The sequence below is a fragment of the Leguminivora glycinivorella genome, chromosome 2 (assembly GCF_023078275.1).
Source record: "Leguminivora glycinivorella isolate SPB_JAAS2020 chromosome 2, LegGlyc_1.1, whole genome shotgun sequence".
NCBI lineage: Eukaryota > Metazoa > Arthropoda > Insecta > Lepidoptera > Tortricidae > Leguminivora > Leguminivora glycinivorella.
In genome coordinates this window covers 6,840,778-6,859,253 of record NC_062972.1, presented here as the reverse complement: position 1 = coordinate 6,859,253, position 18,476 = coordinate 6,840,778, and the positions used below count along the sequence as shown (strand labels likewise).

The following is an 18,476-nucleotide window of genomic DNA, read 5'->3' as shown; positions in this document are numbered from 1 at the left end:
GATATAACTCTACGTTTTGAGATTTTTAAAATATTTCGAGTTTTTGTTCTGGCTCCATACATTTTTATCGAAAAAAAATCACAAAACGATAGTTTTCACGCCATATCACCTGAAATTTATAAATTGTCATAGAAATGGTCAACCAAACCCATTTAAAGAAAAAACCTTAAGATGTCAACTTTGGTTTCTGTGATTTTTCCATAGAAACTTTCAACGATTTAAAAAAAATCCTCAGTCGCGGCGAAAATCACAAATAATTCGTAGTATACCCATCTGCGAGGTTATAACGGTTGAGTGTGTGAGTGAGTTGATTTTCTTGAGATTTTGTTTCCACTCCATAAATTTTTATCGAAAAAAAAATCATAAAACTGTAATTTTCAAGTCAAATTGCCTAAAATTTATAGGTTGTCATAGAAATGATAAGCTAAATCCATTTCAATAAAAAATATATTAAAATAACAACTTCGATTCCTATGTCTTCGACAGCCGGATTTCGTACCACAGTGTGTCGTAATGACGTTTAGGTAGGTACACTAATTGATGTGGACATAATACATTGCGTGCTGAATTATTATGTACTTATGAAAAAAAAGGTAGGCTGCGTCAGGGACACAGCTGCTATGAATAACGTGAAACGTTGTGTGGACCACCGCTATTGAGGAGGGCAAAATAACTAAATAGCGAAGGCCGGAGGCCGAGCTCCGCGTAAGGCCGAAGGCCCGGAGCGTCTCTGAGAGGCTCCCAAGCACGCAAGGCCGCAGGCCGAGCTCCGGACAGACAGTGCTCCCACGCAGAACAGTAATAAAAGTGTCTAGAAAGAGAAGCGGCGGGCCGGAGGGCCAACGTTGAGCTTCAAAACCCAGCGAAGGCCGAAGGCCGAGCTCCGCGTAGGCGTAGGGCCGAAGGCCCGGAGCGTCCCTACTACGAGGCGCGCCGGCGGACCGGGACGTTGGCCCGCTGCGCTGGCCCGCTGTTTTACCTCTTTTAATATTGGGTCGTGTTTAAGCTCCAACTTCCCTACCTAGCTACCTACCTTAGTAACCATATTGCGAAGGCTGTAGGATACATTTAAAGCTTGTAGCTACATTTAAAGGAGGTACATATAAATAACGTCGCCAGCCCCCATAGTAACAATCTATGCTTAGTTTGGGGCTAGGTTCGTTCTGTGTGAGCTGTTGTCCTCCAATATACCTGTAGGTACTTATATTTAAGTATTTTTAAATATTTACAACTATAAGTGCTCCACACTTATTTCCCCTCACTAGCTCGGAAACACGTGTTTTGTCCTTTAATACCAGCGGGTAAAAACATATTTTATCCACTAGTGGAAAAAGTAATTTGACCTTGAATATAGTCAAATTTTCTGCTTTAAAATTGATAAAACTGGGTGAATCTAGTGGTTAAGATGATTTACCACCTGTAGAACTACTGGAAGCCGTGATAAATGCGTTTTTTGCGTTGTACTTTCCTCGCTATAGTGAGGGGAAAAGTTTTGTGTTACACACGGATGCAAATGTATTTTACTTCTCGTGTGTTGAAAAGCTCGCCAAGCTCAGGATTCTATTCTCGAACCACTCGCTTCGCTCGTACATTTCGTAGCTAAAATGGCGACACGGTACTAATTGAAGATCGAATTGAGTAGGTATATTTGTCTCTTTCAGTATATCGGTCTACCTTAGTCTATGGGCGGGACATGTTGCTAGGCAGAGTGATAGCAGGTGGACTGAAATGTTAACGGAATGGTGGCCGCTAACAAATGTAAGAAGTGCCTGGCATCCGTTGGCTCGACGACATCCGAAAAACTGCGGGTCACAACTCGATGAGATTAGCCCAGGACCGGGACAAGTGGCGTACTAGAAGAGAGGCTTATGCTCAGCAGTGGGCGATAAAGGGCTGATATGATGATGATGATGTTGAAATAAGAGGAGGGACCTCAGATATGATAAATCACGAAATGGACGAATTGCGTATTAACAAATCTCGAAGTCGGCGAAATGCAGTCGGACAAATCGCTTAATTGACGATTTGCGTATTAACGAATCGCGAAGTCGGCGAAATGCGGTCGGACAAATCACTTAATTGACGAATTCTGTATTGACAAATCGCGAAATGGACTCATCACATGATGGACGAACTGCGTAGTAGGCGAACGGACGAAACACGATTTGGACGAACCGCGTATTGGACGTACAGCTAACAAATCATGCACAGCACCTTTTTGTTCATCGCGAAATCGCAAAATAAAACAATACTATTCAAGCACATACTTTTACATACTTTTACATACCTAGGTTTCAAAGTAAGTTAAGTAATAGTACATTACATCAGAGGCCGGGAAAATGAGGATTTCCGCAAGCGAGGCCGGATAGGGACACGAGGCCGGGAATCCGTTTTCACGCTGAGGCATGTATAGTGCTTTTCTCAAACATACAATGAAATTAAAAAAAAATGCTCTAAAGGACAATATTTTATAAAAAAAAGTTACTTTGCAGGCCTAGGCCTAAAAAATAATATGAAATCCCTTTACAGTCCTCTCGAGTTGTTGCGCCCAAAAAGCGATACTTCCCAGCCCTTTTTAAGGAACGTAAAGACAATATTTCATTGCATGTTTGAGAAAATTAATTTTTTATTGGTTATTTTATTTCGGTTAGTCCAGTGACTTAATATCGTAATCTAACATACATACATACATCTACATCTACTCATGACCAGTAGTGAACGTTTGTGCAATATGTTATAGACTTAGGAACAAAAAGCTCTTTAGGCTGTACCTGTGATCCCCTATCACGTAAAATTTATTTTAACTACTTAGTCGTATATGACCTTTATTTTTTACTAACTTAGCCTAGTACATATTTTAAGTCTACACTGGCAAAGGTATACCAATATACCTATAAATATTATTTAGGTCATCATTAATTTACATAGAAAGAAAAATCTGTCTTTGTTATTGTACTAATTAACATACTTAATTAATAACGTAATAACAGAATTTTTTATCTATTCTATAAAAAACAGCTCTCAAAGAGTTTTTAATTTACAATTACTTCAAATTTACAGCAGAAAGTAAATATTATAATTATTTACACACACGCACACACACACAGTACACACAAACACACACACACACACACACACACACACACACAATCACGCCTCATCCCATAAAGGGGTAGGCAGAGCACATTAAACTTCTCAAGTTTCAGTGCCACTCTTGGCAAATAAGGGGTTGAATGAAACCGAGATCATAATTTAATGAATTAAATATATGTAAATTAAATGATTTATTATTGAAGTTGATGCGCGCGTACCTTGTACAACGAAAGTTATTGTTGTGTTTGCACGTTTAATAGTTTATAACTTAATTGTTTATTTTATAATTTAATCGTTGTTGTTTGCAAGTTGGTGCTATTTGTGATTAGATTGCTTGTTCTTTAGATGAATGTTTTAAATAAAATAAACAAATTATATTAAATGGTGTTTTTATTATACAGACTGCAGACTTTTCCTTAAGTTGGAATTGGACGCCGTAATTCACTAAAAAAGTAAAAACCGGCCAAGAGCGTGTCGGGCCACGCTCAGTGTAGGGTTCCGTAGTTTTCCGTATTTTTCTCCAAAACTACTGAACCTATCAAGTTCAAATCAATTTTCCTAAAAAGTCTTTATAAAGTTCTACTTTTGTGATTTTTTTCATATTTTTTAAATATATTGTTCAAAAGTTAGAGGGGGGGGGGGGGGCGCACTTTTTTTCCTTTAGGAGCATTATTTCCGAAAATATGAATATTATCAATAAATGATCTTAGTAAATCCTTATTCATTTTTAAATACCTATCCGACAATATATCACACGTTGGGGTTGGAATGAAAAAAAAATATCAGCCCCCACTTTACATGTAGGGGGGGGGGGGACCCTAATAAAACATTTTTTTCCGTTTTTTATTTTTGCACTTTGTTGGCGTGATTGATATACATATTGGTACCAAATTTCAGATGTCTAGTGCTTACGGTTACTGAAATTATCCGCGGACAGACGGACGGACGGACGGACAGACAGACATGGCGAAACTATAAGGGTTCCTAGTTGACTACGGAACCCTAAAAACGTAGTCTGATTTTATTAACAAACTAATTACTGATTGAATGGTTAACGGTCACTTGCACCAACGAAAATGGAATTTGACAGATGACAGCCCACTAACCCTGAGTTAAACGGTTGGTGCAAGTGGGCCTAAGAGGGCCGCGGCCACTTTTTTGTGTAATAAAGCTCCGATGATGTCACAGGAGGTATTTTTTCATATGAGGCATATCTGTTTAACACACGGTTAGGTATTAAAGCGACCCCAATAATTAACATACTTAGTTAGGGGTAAGAAAAGAATGGTCGAAACTAAAAAATCAGCGTCGTAGTAAGACTACATCCATTATCCTCAGCTCTTATTTTGAGTTTCTATGGGCGTCGATCGAATCAAAGTATTCACGTGACTTTTCCTGGGATTTGTCATACCCTACCTAACCTATTACATATTTTTGGAGCACCAGTCTTTCATTTGTTTTCCTGTGGCGTTTGTCGATGTGTGATTGTCATCTTTGCTAGGCCTCTCCATCCATATTCCATTTTCTTTAGTCCCGATCCATAATGGAAATTGTTCTATTTTTTCTTCTGCTATGGTTTACAACTAGTAATAATTTAACGTGTGTGATGTCACCTCTCGCTATCCAAAGGAAATGAAAGATTTATTGAGCGGGGAAATTGGGGCTTAATACCGCTAAGTACTTTAAACTACTGTATGGTTGAAACTAAAGTTGCCTGCTATCACCTCTTTAGCTACATAGGGTTTACAAACCTGCTTCCCGAGATAGCATCCAGTTACGTAATTACTAAAGATCTAATTACTATTCTCTCAACTCTCGGTCACGTGAGTGACAAAAATGCAGAAATTGCATAGATTACGCGTGGCGCGTTGGAAAGTGGCACTTTCCATCGTAACCGGTCGCCCAAAGGACGCACACATGTCGTGTCTACCGTTGAGGATGTATTGAACCATTTGTGACGTAAGCTTGTGTAGTCAAAAATAGTGCGCAAAACCATGGTTAGAAAACCACCGTCGATATTTTCATTGGAAGAACAGTTAGCAGAAGGTTTTCCCGATTAACAATGATTCAATTCCAGATAATTAATAAATCAGCCTTTTGAATGAGTATGTCTGTTTAATTTTTGTTAATGCTGTTTAAAAACTACCTAGTATGTAGCCGTAGGAACAGTAATAAAAGCTTCGAGTTTTCAGGTCAATATAATTTTCATTTCATAATAATTTTCCCTGAGTATTTAAGAATCTGCCTAAGTATCTGCAATAAAATAGGTACATTACAAGATAGTTACAAGAAATATTGGCTTCATAAAAAATAAAATAACACATAATACTGATTGTTTATTTATCTCGTAAAAATTAGTGGGGCTGATTACACCGTACCCGAATCGCGTCGGATGCTCCGCTCAGTGTCCCTCGGCGGGCGATAGCGCCAAGTTCAAGAACACAGGCGCCCGCAGAGCGCGAATATTTTATTCCAAATTTGAATTTTTCTTTTTCTTTTGATTCTTTTGTTTTGTGCCAGCATGTGGAAGTATATTTTCCTTTTGGTCTGTGCTGCCGCTTTCACTTATTCTGAGGTGAGAATGTTCGAATTTATGTTAATTTATGCATGTTTTTGTTCGTTTCTGGGTCCTTTTTGTTTTTATTTTAATTTTCGTTCGTTTCAAAACCAGAGTAACATAGGGAATATTTTTTAGTTTTTGACAATGTGTCAACTACGCATACGCACCTATACCAAGTTTGCGTTAAGGCTGCAGGTTGATATCAGGTCTGCAAGTATACTTTGTCAAACAAGTCTGTCAGTAAATAAGAACAAAATAAACTATATGCATCCTTTTCTTTAGGGTGCTATAGAAAAGGATACCTATAGTTTTCTTTGTTATGATTTACTGACAGACTTGTTTGACAGAGTATATTAGCAAAAAAAAAAAGTAGTGACACTTTCCGAGAAAGTTGAGCGTAAAATATTATGATACATCATAGAGTTTGCTTTGGATTTTTGCTAAATAGGTTCAGTGATATCTTAAGTATTTACTTTATTTATTTCTTTACCTTAAATACCTTGTCATTAATTTGAATCAACCATTGAGAACAGAATGAAGTGTCCCGCGATGGCCGAGGAGTTTTCACGAAGAACTTCTTCGGCGGAGTCTGGGGTAACCGACCACCCCTCATGGAGGCCAGCCAGCCTAGAGCCATCTGCACTTGCAGTAAGTTGTACATTTTCAACTAATGTAAATATTTGAAACTTTTTTCTCGTGCTTTCATGGCAGTATTTCTATGGTGAAGTGTTAGAGCAACCGCCCATTTCTCTTTGAGGCTAATCAGCCTAGAGCCATCTGCGCCTGCAGTAAGTTGCAGTAAGTAAGTAAGTTCCCTGTCTTATTTAAATCCAAGCTTTATTTGGAAACTCAGATGTCAAACTTTCACGTATGTATTACTTTGGTGGATCAATCGTCCAACCCTCATGGAGGCCAACCAACCTGGAGCCATTCTGCACTTTCAGTATTCTTTTTTTAATAGTTTATTTATACATATAAGTTTTTCTTCTTTCACATTTCTTCTGTACATTGCACAGTACAAATTTCCATTTCGACTCAGAGATCAAAAAATAAAAATATTTCGCTTTTTTATGCGAATTATATGCTTTATTATTTTTATTTTTCTATTCTTTGAGTAGTAATAAAAGTGTTTACTGTAAGTTGCCAACTTTCGACTAAGGGCCGGTTGCATCAAACCGTCTGGCATCGTTAAAGCGTTCGTTAAATTTTATTGTATGGGAAATTCCATAGTCGTCTGCTGCGTGACGAAGATGTGCATGTCAAATGTGGTTGATGCAACTGGCCCTAAGTAATGTACTTGTAAACTTTTACCTCGTGCTCTCATGTAAGTAAGTACATCTTTGGCGGAGTGTGGAGCAGCAGCCTTCCTCTCTCGTAGAGGTCAACCAGCCTAGAGCCATCTGCACTTGCAGTAAGCTGCTAATTTTCAAATAATAATGGTACGAAACTCTTACCTCATATTCTCGCTTTGGTACTTCTGTAGAAGAGTTGGGGCAACAAAATTGCATCCGTCTACCCCTCTTGGAGGCCAACTATTTCAACCAGTGTAATGAAATGAAATGAAATGAAAATTATTTATTTGAACAGCATACTTGGTACAATTATTGCAGTTATGACAATTAATAAATTGTTCCAAAAAGGATTCCACTCAGCATGTGTCGGAGCACTTGGTGCCACGACACTGATTTTCAGTGGAGCCTTAAACTTAAATACTAAGAAATACCTACAACAATATAGGTCTTAAATTATAAGTATTACTAAATACAGTGTTAGTTAAAATAAACATCATAATACTTAAAGTAATGACCGGCGTAACACAGGATTACAATTATTAATCAAAAGGTATAATGGGCACATGGGCAGTGGGGAGTTAGGGACGCAACTAAGACTTTAAATCATGAGTGACACAGACGACTAGGAGTTGGAAATTTGAAGAGTGAGCAGATGAAGTTTCAACTTGTTTTTAAATGAAATAAGTCTAGTTATCTGCACTTGGAGTAAGTTTCCTATTTGTGCAGTGTGATATTTTTAGAGTATTCACGTCGATACTGAACCAACAAAGAGTCATCTGTACCCATTAACCAGTAAGTAAGCCTACTTATTTTAAATTATTTTAAGTCTTCAGGTTTACTTATTCATCACGATGAGGTTTCCGAATACCTCGAATGTAAGTTTAATTGAAACTAAATTGTTCACTGTTCTTACTTCAGAATGTGGAGAACGGAACGAGGCAGGCCGCATCGTGGGCGGCCGGGAAGCTGGCGAGTTTCCCTGGATGGCCAAGCTGACTTACATCAAGAGGTTCTACTGCGGGGGCATGCTCATCAACGACCGTTACGTGCTCACCGCTGCTCACTGCGTTAAGGGGTAAGTTTTCTTAAGACGGTCGCGACTGAACCTACTAGTACTTACCTACCCATTTACCTACTACAATTTATTGAACAATACCCATTTTCTGATACCTGTTCTAAATATATTAGAAAAAAATTGAAACGATTGGAGATCAATGAAAAAAGAAATGGATTTGACTTTGCTTCACCTTCGTGTGAAATGAAATCCTTCTGTACATAGGTAATACTTATTCAATTCGACATGTAGGTACATGTTAATGCATCTCTAAGAGCTCACACTATGGAATGTTTATCTCCTCGGTGTGAATTGCTAGTACGACTACTTAGTTAACGCGATATTGCTACCAGCGCCTACATAGCTAGAACTACTCATACAACAAATATTTTACTCATGTTATGCAACTCTGCAAGTGACAATGCAACTCGCGCTGGGACTTCTAGGCACACGCTCAGAAATAGCATTTAACAAAGTACATTTATTTACCAAAATTATAACTCTTTAAATTCTCGTATTTTTTACGCAATCACGTGACTAGAATTTTCATAAAAGGGTCTCTAAGTTGATGAGACATTATGAAATCATTTTGGAAAATTTTGTTTCCCACATTTATCTTAATGATTTTGATAATTATTTAAATACGTTTTGTGATGTTATAATATGTGTAATATCTTTGATTTACTGTTATTTTCATAACAAAAGTAACCATAATCCTTTTGAATCTTAATACCTATACCTATATGTATAATTAAGATTAATGTGAATCATAATTAAGACGAAATTCGAAATAACTCCAAGTTTATTACGGAATATTCACACTACCAAGAACTTTATTTGGGTTAACGAGACATTAACGACTGCTTCGAATATTTTTATGCAGGAATAAAACTTAAGAGTTTTGTTTTCCTCTAAGGGTCCAATCTAAATCCAACGATAGCACGAACAGCCGACGTCGATGGATAGGTTCTACTATACCAAGGGATGACATCAATTTATCGATCCTTCTAAGTTTAGCATGTAAAGTCAGCGATGGAAGTTATTTGGAAAGGCATCCTAAAGTTACAATTGAATGTTGTCTTGATGCTATGTGGGTAATCAATGTCGAATGTCCATTGTCGGTTAGTAAAAAATCTGTGAATATTACCTTTATCATAATGCCATGTGCAATGTGCATTATGGCTTATAGCACTTTACCCGAACTATCCAAAAGGGACTGTATGTAATGTTTTCAGGGTTCATGCTTATATAAATTAATGATATAAATCCCAATTTGTGTATAATCCTGCGCACCCAAAGTCCGGTAACCTGAGGATGAAACGAGTCAATAAATTGGTCGGGTACAAATCTGTGAATTCCGCTCCGTACCTATAGCTCGGGACATTCACCTTAAACCGGCCGGCCTGGAGGCGCCAAAGGCAACGGTCAACATACCCGAAACGTCGACCATTTGTATTGTTGACACTAACTTTGGCAATTATATATTCTACCTTATTAGCTATTCTTGGCTTCAGTAAATTTGATCAGATATAAAAAGATAAACCAACTGATCAAAGTTTGGTGGAAAATTCATAAACTATTGAAATTTCTGTCAAACCTTTCTTTTCTTGTCATACATAAATACGTAGATAAAATAAGTCTGCGAAACAAAACGAATACGCATAGTATGCCTAACGTTATTTTAATGCAAATCGCACCAAACATACAATTGTCATGTTTTGTAGATCGTACAGCGTTAAAAAAAGAGTAGTGTCCATGTCCAAGTGCATCATAAAGACGTGTACATAACGACACATACGCACATCGTACAGTAAGTGAAAGCGTAGGTAAATAATGAGACATTATAGTATTCATGTCCGAAATGCTGTCCACTTTCGCTCAACAGTCGATATCTGCCTATACCTCCTTGTCAAATATTATCAAATTCAGTGTAATCGTAGTATCTGTACCTATCAAAGAATATAATACTTACTAGGATCTGTATCTTCCCTAAATTCCAGATGAACATCAGATGTAGATAATGGATCTAAAAATACCATTATCATTTTTGTAAAGGCAATATATATTTATGTCGGCGAAACCAATTTGTAGTGTGAATTAATTTTGTTTTTTTTATACACTTAGGTACTCTGCAGTAGTGCGTCTTGTAGAATACAGACCGAATCCTCTTGATTTTTAACCTTTTTTAAAGGAGCTAATGAGACCGTGCTATGTAATTTCAGGTTCATGTGGTTCATGATAAAGGTGACGTTTGGCGAGCACGACCGCTGCAACGCAACCACGCGACCGGAGACGCGCTTCGTGCTGCGCGCCATCGTCAACAAGTTCAGTCTCACAAACTTCGACAACGATATAGCCCTGCTGCGGCTGAACGAGCGTGTGCCTCTGTCGGAGGCTATCAAGCCAATCTGCTTGCCTACTAACGACAGTAAGTAGATACACCTTAATTATGTGGTGGTACCTTGTTACACTATGATGTGACGATTGGCGAGCACAACCGCTGCAATGTCCCCACGCAGCAGGAGACGCGGTTCGTGCTGCGCGCCATCGGCAACAAATTGAGCCTCACCAACTTTGATAACGACTTAGACCTGCTGCGGCAGAACGAGCCACACCTTTGTCCATCGATCTGTTCCTATGCTATCAAGCCTATATGCTTGTCTGCGAATGACAGTAAGTATCATAGCACAAAATAAATGTGAGACATAAAGAGCACAATGAAGGTAATCAAGACACGTAAATCTACAATTGGCGAGAAGTAGCGCAGGACCGATTTTCTGGCACTGAGTCAACATAGTATGTAAGTAAGATATACAAGTATAATATGTACAGGATATGAATACAATAGAGATGGCCCTCAAACTCTTAGCAGTATGATGATGGAAAGAAAATTCAAAAGAACTTTATGGGTGCTGATATTGCTGATACATCCTGTGTAGACAGTGTCGACACGCACCGTAGACACGACTGACTGATTCTACACGATTAATTAATGTTTTCGTCAGTTCTACCTAAATGTAACTTAGCTTACTTCCTCATTCTTCACATAATCGGTATAGGAGCATGACTGAACTGAAAGCACTACCGCTGTGAAAGTTAAGGCATCACTGACTTTATCACATATTATGAAATACCAAATATACCTACAAACCATTTTTTCTGAACAGAGGAGCTGTACGTCGGTGTGAAGGCCGTCGCCACCGGCTGGGGCACCCTGACCGAGGAGGGCAAGGTGTCGTGCACCCTGCAGGAGGTCGAACTGCCCGTGATCAGCAACGAAGCCTGCCGCAAGACCAAGTACACCGCCTCCATGATCACTGACAACATGCTGTGTGCGGGCTACCCGGCTACTGGCCAGAAGGATTCCTGCCAGGTACGGTTAACGGGGAAAGTGTCGTGCACCCTACGGGTGGAGCTGTCGTGATAAGCAACGAGGCCTGCGCAAGATCAAGTACACCGCCTCCATGATCACCGACAACATGCTGTGTGCGGGCTACCCGGCTACTGGCCAGAAGGATTCTTGCCAGGTGAATTGGGCATTTTGGGAAGTGGTTGAGTGATTATCTTTCTGAATTAAATAGAAAATTATGTACATGAACACCAAACCTTAACGTGATTCGGAGAAAGGAGATTTTGAATTTCGACAGCTCAATTCCGTGTTGGTTCAATAAGTGTACCACTACCAATTGGAACAAGTAGGAAAAAGGTACTAGCTCATACGAGTCTATTTCACAAGATTGCCAATTTCTAATATCTCGTATTTCAAAATTAGCATTTCTCCGTTTGTCAGGTTTTAGAGGACGAAATCGAGTGTTTGAAATTAATAAATAAAAAATCGGCCACGGTAATAAATAGTGAGGTAAGTTATTAGCATTTAGATGTCAACTCATTCTGTCATATGTACATATATTATATTAGGAAACACTTAAGTTTAAGTATCAAAGTTGATAAAATTATTGAAAACACGTAATTCCAGTTTTAAAGTACCTACCTACATTATCTTACTGTTCGGATACGATTAAAAAGAAAGTTTTAGTTGTAATAAAAGCACTTTCGCCCATTTTTTAGGGTGACAGCGGCGGACCACTTATCACGGAGAAGACGACCGCGGCGCAAGAGAAACGCTACGAGTTGATCGGTAAATAATCATATCCGTCTCCTTTTCATACCTATTTCCTTAAAATAAGGCATGTCAAGGCATTAAATATAGATGCGGTCAAAGTTCCAAAAATATCTATACACGACTATTGGTTATTTAAGTAGTATAACCCTAACGTATAACCGTTATACGTTAGGGTCGTTGATACATACTTTTGGCACTTTGTCCGCAACTATATTTAATTATGTCCGCAACATTAAGTAATCAACTTCAGAATTTTCAGATTCTTTTTACGGTCTCGGACCTTAAAAAAACCGGCCAAGTGCGAGTCGGACTCGCGCACCGAGGGTTCCGTACAAACCTGCATTTGATATGAATTTCAACTTGATAGCTCTACGCGTTCATGAGGAAAAAAGTAATAAGTTTATATTTATTAAAAAATATATATTTTGTAATGTAACTAAAAATTTAAGGTTTTCGGAATTTTTCCTTTATGTGTGCTATAAAACGTTGCTTCATGCCAAATTTCAAGATTCTAGGTCGACTGGAAGTACCCTTTAGGTTTTGATTCCCTTGCGAGTACTTGCGAGTTTCAAAATATGCAGCTTAAATTGCTGTTTCTTTTGATTGCGTTGACATAGAAGTTTGATTTTGTTACAGCTTAAAGGTATTATAGACCTGAGTATTTGGTATGAATTTCAATTTAATACCTCTACGCGTTTATGAGGAAATGGGTAGTAAGGTTAAAATTATTAAAAAAAATATATTATGTGATGTAACTAAAAATTTATGGTTTTCGTAATTTTTCCTTTATCTATGCTATAAGACGTTGCTTCGTACCAAATTTCAAGATTCTGAGTTCACGGGAAGCACCCTGTAGGTTTTGATTCCCTTGCAAGTGTCGAAAATTTGCGGCATAAACGGCTGTATCTTTTGATTGCGTTGGCTTAGAAGTTTGATTTTTTCACAGCTTCAAGGGACAGTAGACCTGAGTAATTGATATAAATTTCAGCTTCATACCTCCACGCGTTCCTGAGAAAAAGGGTCTTGACAGACGGACGGACGGACAGACGGACAACAAAGTGATCCTATAAGGGTTCCGTTTTTTCCTTTTGAGGTACGGAACCCTAAAAAAGACCCGGATTATTTTCGGATCACTTTGTTCTACGTCTGTTCGTCCGTCTATATGTCAGTTTTTTAACGGACACATTAAAATTTAGGTACATATGTAGGTATATTTCTGGTATAACTTTTTGACCTATAAAATTGTGCCCTGAATGCATGTGCCTTCATTTTTAGCGAGATTCTAACTTATCCTTAACTATGAAAAATACTACACCAAATCTTGGAATTAGTTGTCAAAGCGAACCCCAGGCTCACACGCGCCGTGGCGAATGGTGGGATAACGCAAGGAGGATGATGAGTAATAAACCAGCCTAAGAAAAAAAAAATTGCAACACAGAATCTATTTGACAGGTGTGGTGTCTTGGGGCAACGGCTGCGCGCGTCCAGGCTACCCGGGCGTCTACACGCGTGTCACCAACTATCTCGGATGGATCCGCGAAAACACGAAAGACGCGTGCTACTGCTCCGATTAGTACAAATCCAAAACGTATTAGAGCCTCCGCTGGTTGACGCGGATTACCCGGAACGGACGTCCGTCTATTAAGAGAAATTGTACGAACAGCGCTAAATGTCGCGGGCGCGTGCGACGGACTTTAAATATTACACACGCGGCGGGCATCTGCACCAGCCAGCGGAGGCCTTTAGGAGAGTCACGGAATAAATGCACCGAGCGAAATTTCTCAAAAATTACCGGGTACCTACTGTCGGCCTAAGTTACAATCGTTGAGGTCACGTTATGAGCGAAACGCAGTCTGGCTTTAATCGCGCCACTGCAGTAGAGCAAAAGGAAGAGCTAGCTACCAAACGTTTGAGCCTGGCATCCACTTAGGCGGAATTGAGCAGCGTCGAATCGAGTTCTCATAGATAGATAGATAGATACATTTATTGGTACTAATCATACACCGTCAAACACTGTTACAATTCATTCATACATTTCAATGTCATTCGACGCGTCGATAATGGACGCAGTTTCATAAGAAATGCAGAAGGCGAAATTAATGAGAGTCGACTCTGGCAGTCTTAGCTGTGTGACTTGTGACATGGCGACGGACCGGACTACGTGGCATCGGACAGGACATGTTACGCTAAATGTGGACGATCTAGGTTGTGCTGACACGGTCACAGTCCATGAGTACGACGAAATGTTACAAGTGTAGACGCATGGTGGCGAACTGGACTGCTGCGTGGCGTGGCACACGCGATTGTTATTCTTCCTTCCAACAATAGGCTAGTTTCCTATAAGTACTTAAAATAAAATATTTTATGCAATGCACAAAATAAAGCACCACATAATCAGAAGAAAAATATGGTATGTTTAAATATTATTTTGTATTTAATAACTCAAAGAGAAAGATATAAAGTAAATGAATTGACTGTGACGTCACTCCTCGGTATTTCATAGTAATTCCATATTAGCAAATCATTTTGACAGTTGTTAAAAAGAAGCTGATTTGACTAGTAGGAAACTAGCCTACTGCGAGAAACGTAGTGGACGTATCGCCAGGACACGACCCTCTTGACGTAATCCACTTCTATCCCGTGTCTGTCCCATGTCTGTATCTGTGTCATCTGGCGTACTTCGACACGTGTCAAAAATGCAAGTGTGGACGTGTCCTGGTCACGCGGACAATAACGAACATCCTTTGAAGAAAACCGACTTTCGGTGGATCGGCTCGAAACACGTAACTTTAATGCGTGACAGTACACAGATCAGCGTCCACATTGGGCCTGGATTGTAGATCGTAACTACATACATTGTCCGGCCAGTTATCCTGTGACGGGGATTTTCTTCCAGTGTTCGGAATGGATTGTGCCGTACTGCAGGTTGTAAGTGTTGTAACAAATTGTTCGCGTAACAAAAGACGTCCACATTAACGGTACTGACACGTGTTTGTGATACGGTCACGGGATAATGTTCGGCAAATTGTCACAAGTGTGGACCCAGCTTTATTAGTGGCCGCCAGGCTTTACGAAGCGGAAGCGATTGTAACTTTGGCTAGGTAGGTTAGGTACCCTGGTAGCGTCATAGCATTGTAGCATCTTAGAAAATACGGCATCAAGAGTGAACCAAATTCATTCGGAGCATTTTTTCGAGGTCAAGACAGTGTGTGTAGGTCATTTATTTAAGTCACAAAAGCAAATAAAAAACAATGGGCCCGTTTTTGGAATAGGAGTCATGCCATAATTATACTTACACGAATATTTTCTAATCGTTTCAGAAATAAGGCCTGCTGTAACGGAATTTATTATTTTTCGTAGTCTATAAATAATAAATCATTATTGGTTAATGATTGTGATACAGATATACTTACGTTTCAGGTTCACCATATCCGTGATATCTGTCTAAGAACAGCTTTTCAAGTCTGATAACCAGTGTTCTGGGTTTTGGTTACAGCTCGGGCAAAATTGCCGACTTTAATTTATTGCAGTTTATTTTATAAAAATATGACCTGCGCTCAAATATATGTAATTACGTATTTTCTAGCAGTTTCGAAAGCAATTCGAGCTTATTTGAAAATAAAACCCCGGTCATAGGTGATACTGAAATACATAGTTTCGCCGTAAAATTGTAGCCGCATACAATTTTTGGACTGTAATACGTTGAACGAACAAAAGTGATGGGGAAGCATTTAAGGTTATTATTTCTTTACTAGATTAAAATAGATACTGTTGCCATTTTGACACACCTAAAATGTCTATAAGTTTTAGACAAAATCCATCAGATACCTATTAGTTATAATTAATATAATTCTACCATCTATTCCATATGGAGAGATTAAGTACGGTCACGAACTTTAATTGTTGATCCACTTCTAGCCCATTTTATACTAGACACGTCAAAGCTTAACTATGACATGACAAAATTACTGTGGCCTCTGAATGGCTAAAAAATTAAAGTCCGTGAGTGTACTAGTTTACTGTAGGTAATAATTATTTATACAAAGTAAATTTAAGAAATATGTTGTAATGGTATCACAGGGTGGCGTTGCCATAATTATTTAAAGATAAACGATAAGTATGGAAGACTACTCATAAGTTATTTACTTGTCATGACAACAAATATAATTTATTTTAAAAGTAAATCAAGACATTGTAAAAAAGTTGTTTTATTATTTTAATCCTTCCCGCAAGAACTAAATAGTCTGCTCTACTAGAGTCTTGCTTGCTTACTTGCTAGTCCCTAGACTTTAAATCCAGACCAGAGGTCGCGGGTTCGAAACCACAACTCATACCAATAAGTTTCAAGGAATAAAGCAAAAGCAAAAGAAGCAAATTTCAAATATGCCTTTTTTTCGGCGAAGGAAAACATCGTGAGGAAAACAACTGATTCCAATATGGTCGTATATATTTTTAACATGGGATGGTCAGATGACATTCGTGAAAATTTCTGAGATCCCTGAAAATCTTGCCTTTTGAAAAATTAATGTTTTGCATATTTCTTCGACAAATAACATAGACTAAAAATTAATGTATTGAAGTGCAAGATATTACATATTATGATATTATCATGAGACTATTTTAATTAATTATTCAAACGTTACACCTATTTATTTGTTGCCTAAATCTTGGAAATTAAAATGAAGCAAATTAATATTAATATAATCGTAAGAAAGCCCTGTTATTTTAACAACACACAGTGCTTGATCTACAATAGTAAATTTAATTGATTGAAGGCAAGGTAGTGTACAGGACTGTGGAAGCAACCGAGGTATTAAGGTCATGAGTCACATCATGAAACTCTTCGAACGCGTTATCGATTCTAGGCTCCGGCAAGAGTGCACAGTCTCGGAGTGTCAGTATGGGTTTCGTCCTGGCTGTGGTACTATAGATCCCATCTTTGCCCTAAGAATGCTAGTCGAGGTCTACAGGGAAATGAAAACGCTATTGCATATGGCTTTTCTGGGCCTACAGAAGGCTTTTGACTGCGTACCTCGACAGGTAATCTGGTAGGCTTTGAAGGAGAAGAATGTGTCACAAACCTATATTGACATTATCCGAGACATGTACCACAACTATCCGGAATCCATAGTAAGGACCGCCGTTGGCGACACTCACCCATTCCCGATCACAGTTGGTGTTCACCAAGGCTCAGCCCTGTCCTTTTCTGTTCAGTGTAGTTCTAGACGTAGTTTCAGCAAAAGTCCACGAACCATCTCCATGGCTTATGATGTACGCTAACGACATTGCACTGACAGATGAGGACAAACAGAAACTGGAGCACAAAGTCAACCAATCGAAGGGTGCGGTAGAGGACGGCGGTCTGAAACTAAATGTTGCGAAGACCGAGTGGTGGAATGTGGCGGCACAGAACCCGACCCCATAACGGTAGGAGGCGAATCTGTTCTGAAAACGGATAAATTCAAATACCTTGGGTCCGTGCTGCACGAATCAGGTGAAATCGATCACGACGTCTAGGCCCAAATTAGCGCTACTTGGGCAAAATGGCGAGAAGTAACCGGTGTCCTCTGCGACCCCAGGATACCGGTGAAGCTTAAGGGTCTTGTGTACAAGAGCATCATTCGACCAGTCTTACTATATGGTAGCGAGACCTGGCCTGCTCTCGGAAGGCTTGTCCAGCAGCTTCACGCCACAGAGATGAAGATGTTCCGGTGGATGTGTAGCGTTACACGACTAGATCGCATACGTAACGAACACATCCATGGCAGCCTCGGAATACGTGACGAGGCGGATAAGCTGCAGGAAAGTCGCCTCCGATGGTATGGCCACATACGCCGCAGACCGGTAGACTACGTCGGAAGCAGATGCCTCTCTACCTCACCGTCCCTATAGGTCAAGCGGCCGCGGTAGGCCTAAGAAGCGCTGGCTGGACGTCGTGACAGCGGACATGGAAGAGAACAATCTCTCACCTCAGGATGCCGAAGACCAGGCAAAGTGGAGAAGGCTGAGCAGGAAAGCGGACCTTGGCGCTAGGTCGGGAAAACGCTAAGTTGAAGAAGAAAATGGTTTTTTTAGTCATTAGTAAAAACGACAAATTTTGACAAATGTATGTACATTATCAGGTAAGATATATGAATAATCAAGGTAAGGACATGCCTATTAGTTACTTTAGGTACCTACTATGACAGCTATACTTATTCCTCTCAGTTTTAAAAGAGGAGAATCATGTGATTTTGCATAAATGCCGGTCGTCCACTTTTTTCTTTACGAGGCCTTTTTTAATGAAAAAGTACGAATACGTTAAGGAATGACAACCGTGCATTGTCAAGTGATTAGTCACACTAATACCATACA

The 18,476-nt window shown here is 39.3% G+C and overlaps 1 protein-coding gene across 1 annotated transcript in view; it reads left to right on the top strand.

Annotated features, from left to right (window-relative positions):
* The window catches only part of LOC125235370 (transmembrane protease serine 9-like), a 39,723-nt gene extending 25,642 nt beyond the window's left edge, over positions 1 to 14,081 (top strand). Inside the window, 7 exon segments of the mRNA XM_048141924.1 lie at positions 5,574 to 5,668; positions 6,187 to 6,301; positions 7,864 to 8,020; positions 10,222 to 10,427; positions 11,167 to 11,372; positions 12,068 to 12,137; positions 13,575 to 14,081. Of these exon segments, the coding sequence (XP_047997881.1) occupies positions 5,574 to 5,668; positions 6,187 to 6,301; positions 7,864 to 8,020; positions 10,222 to 10,427; positions 11,167 to 11,372; positions 12,068 to 12,137; positions 13,575 to 13,696 (971 nt within the window). The 3' untranslated portion in view covers positions 13,697 to 14,081.
* The last annotated feature ends 4,395 nt before the right edge of the window (positions 14,082 to 18,476 follow it).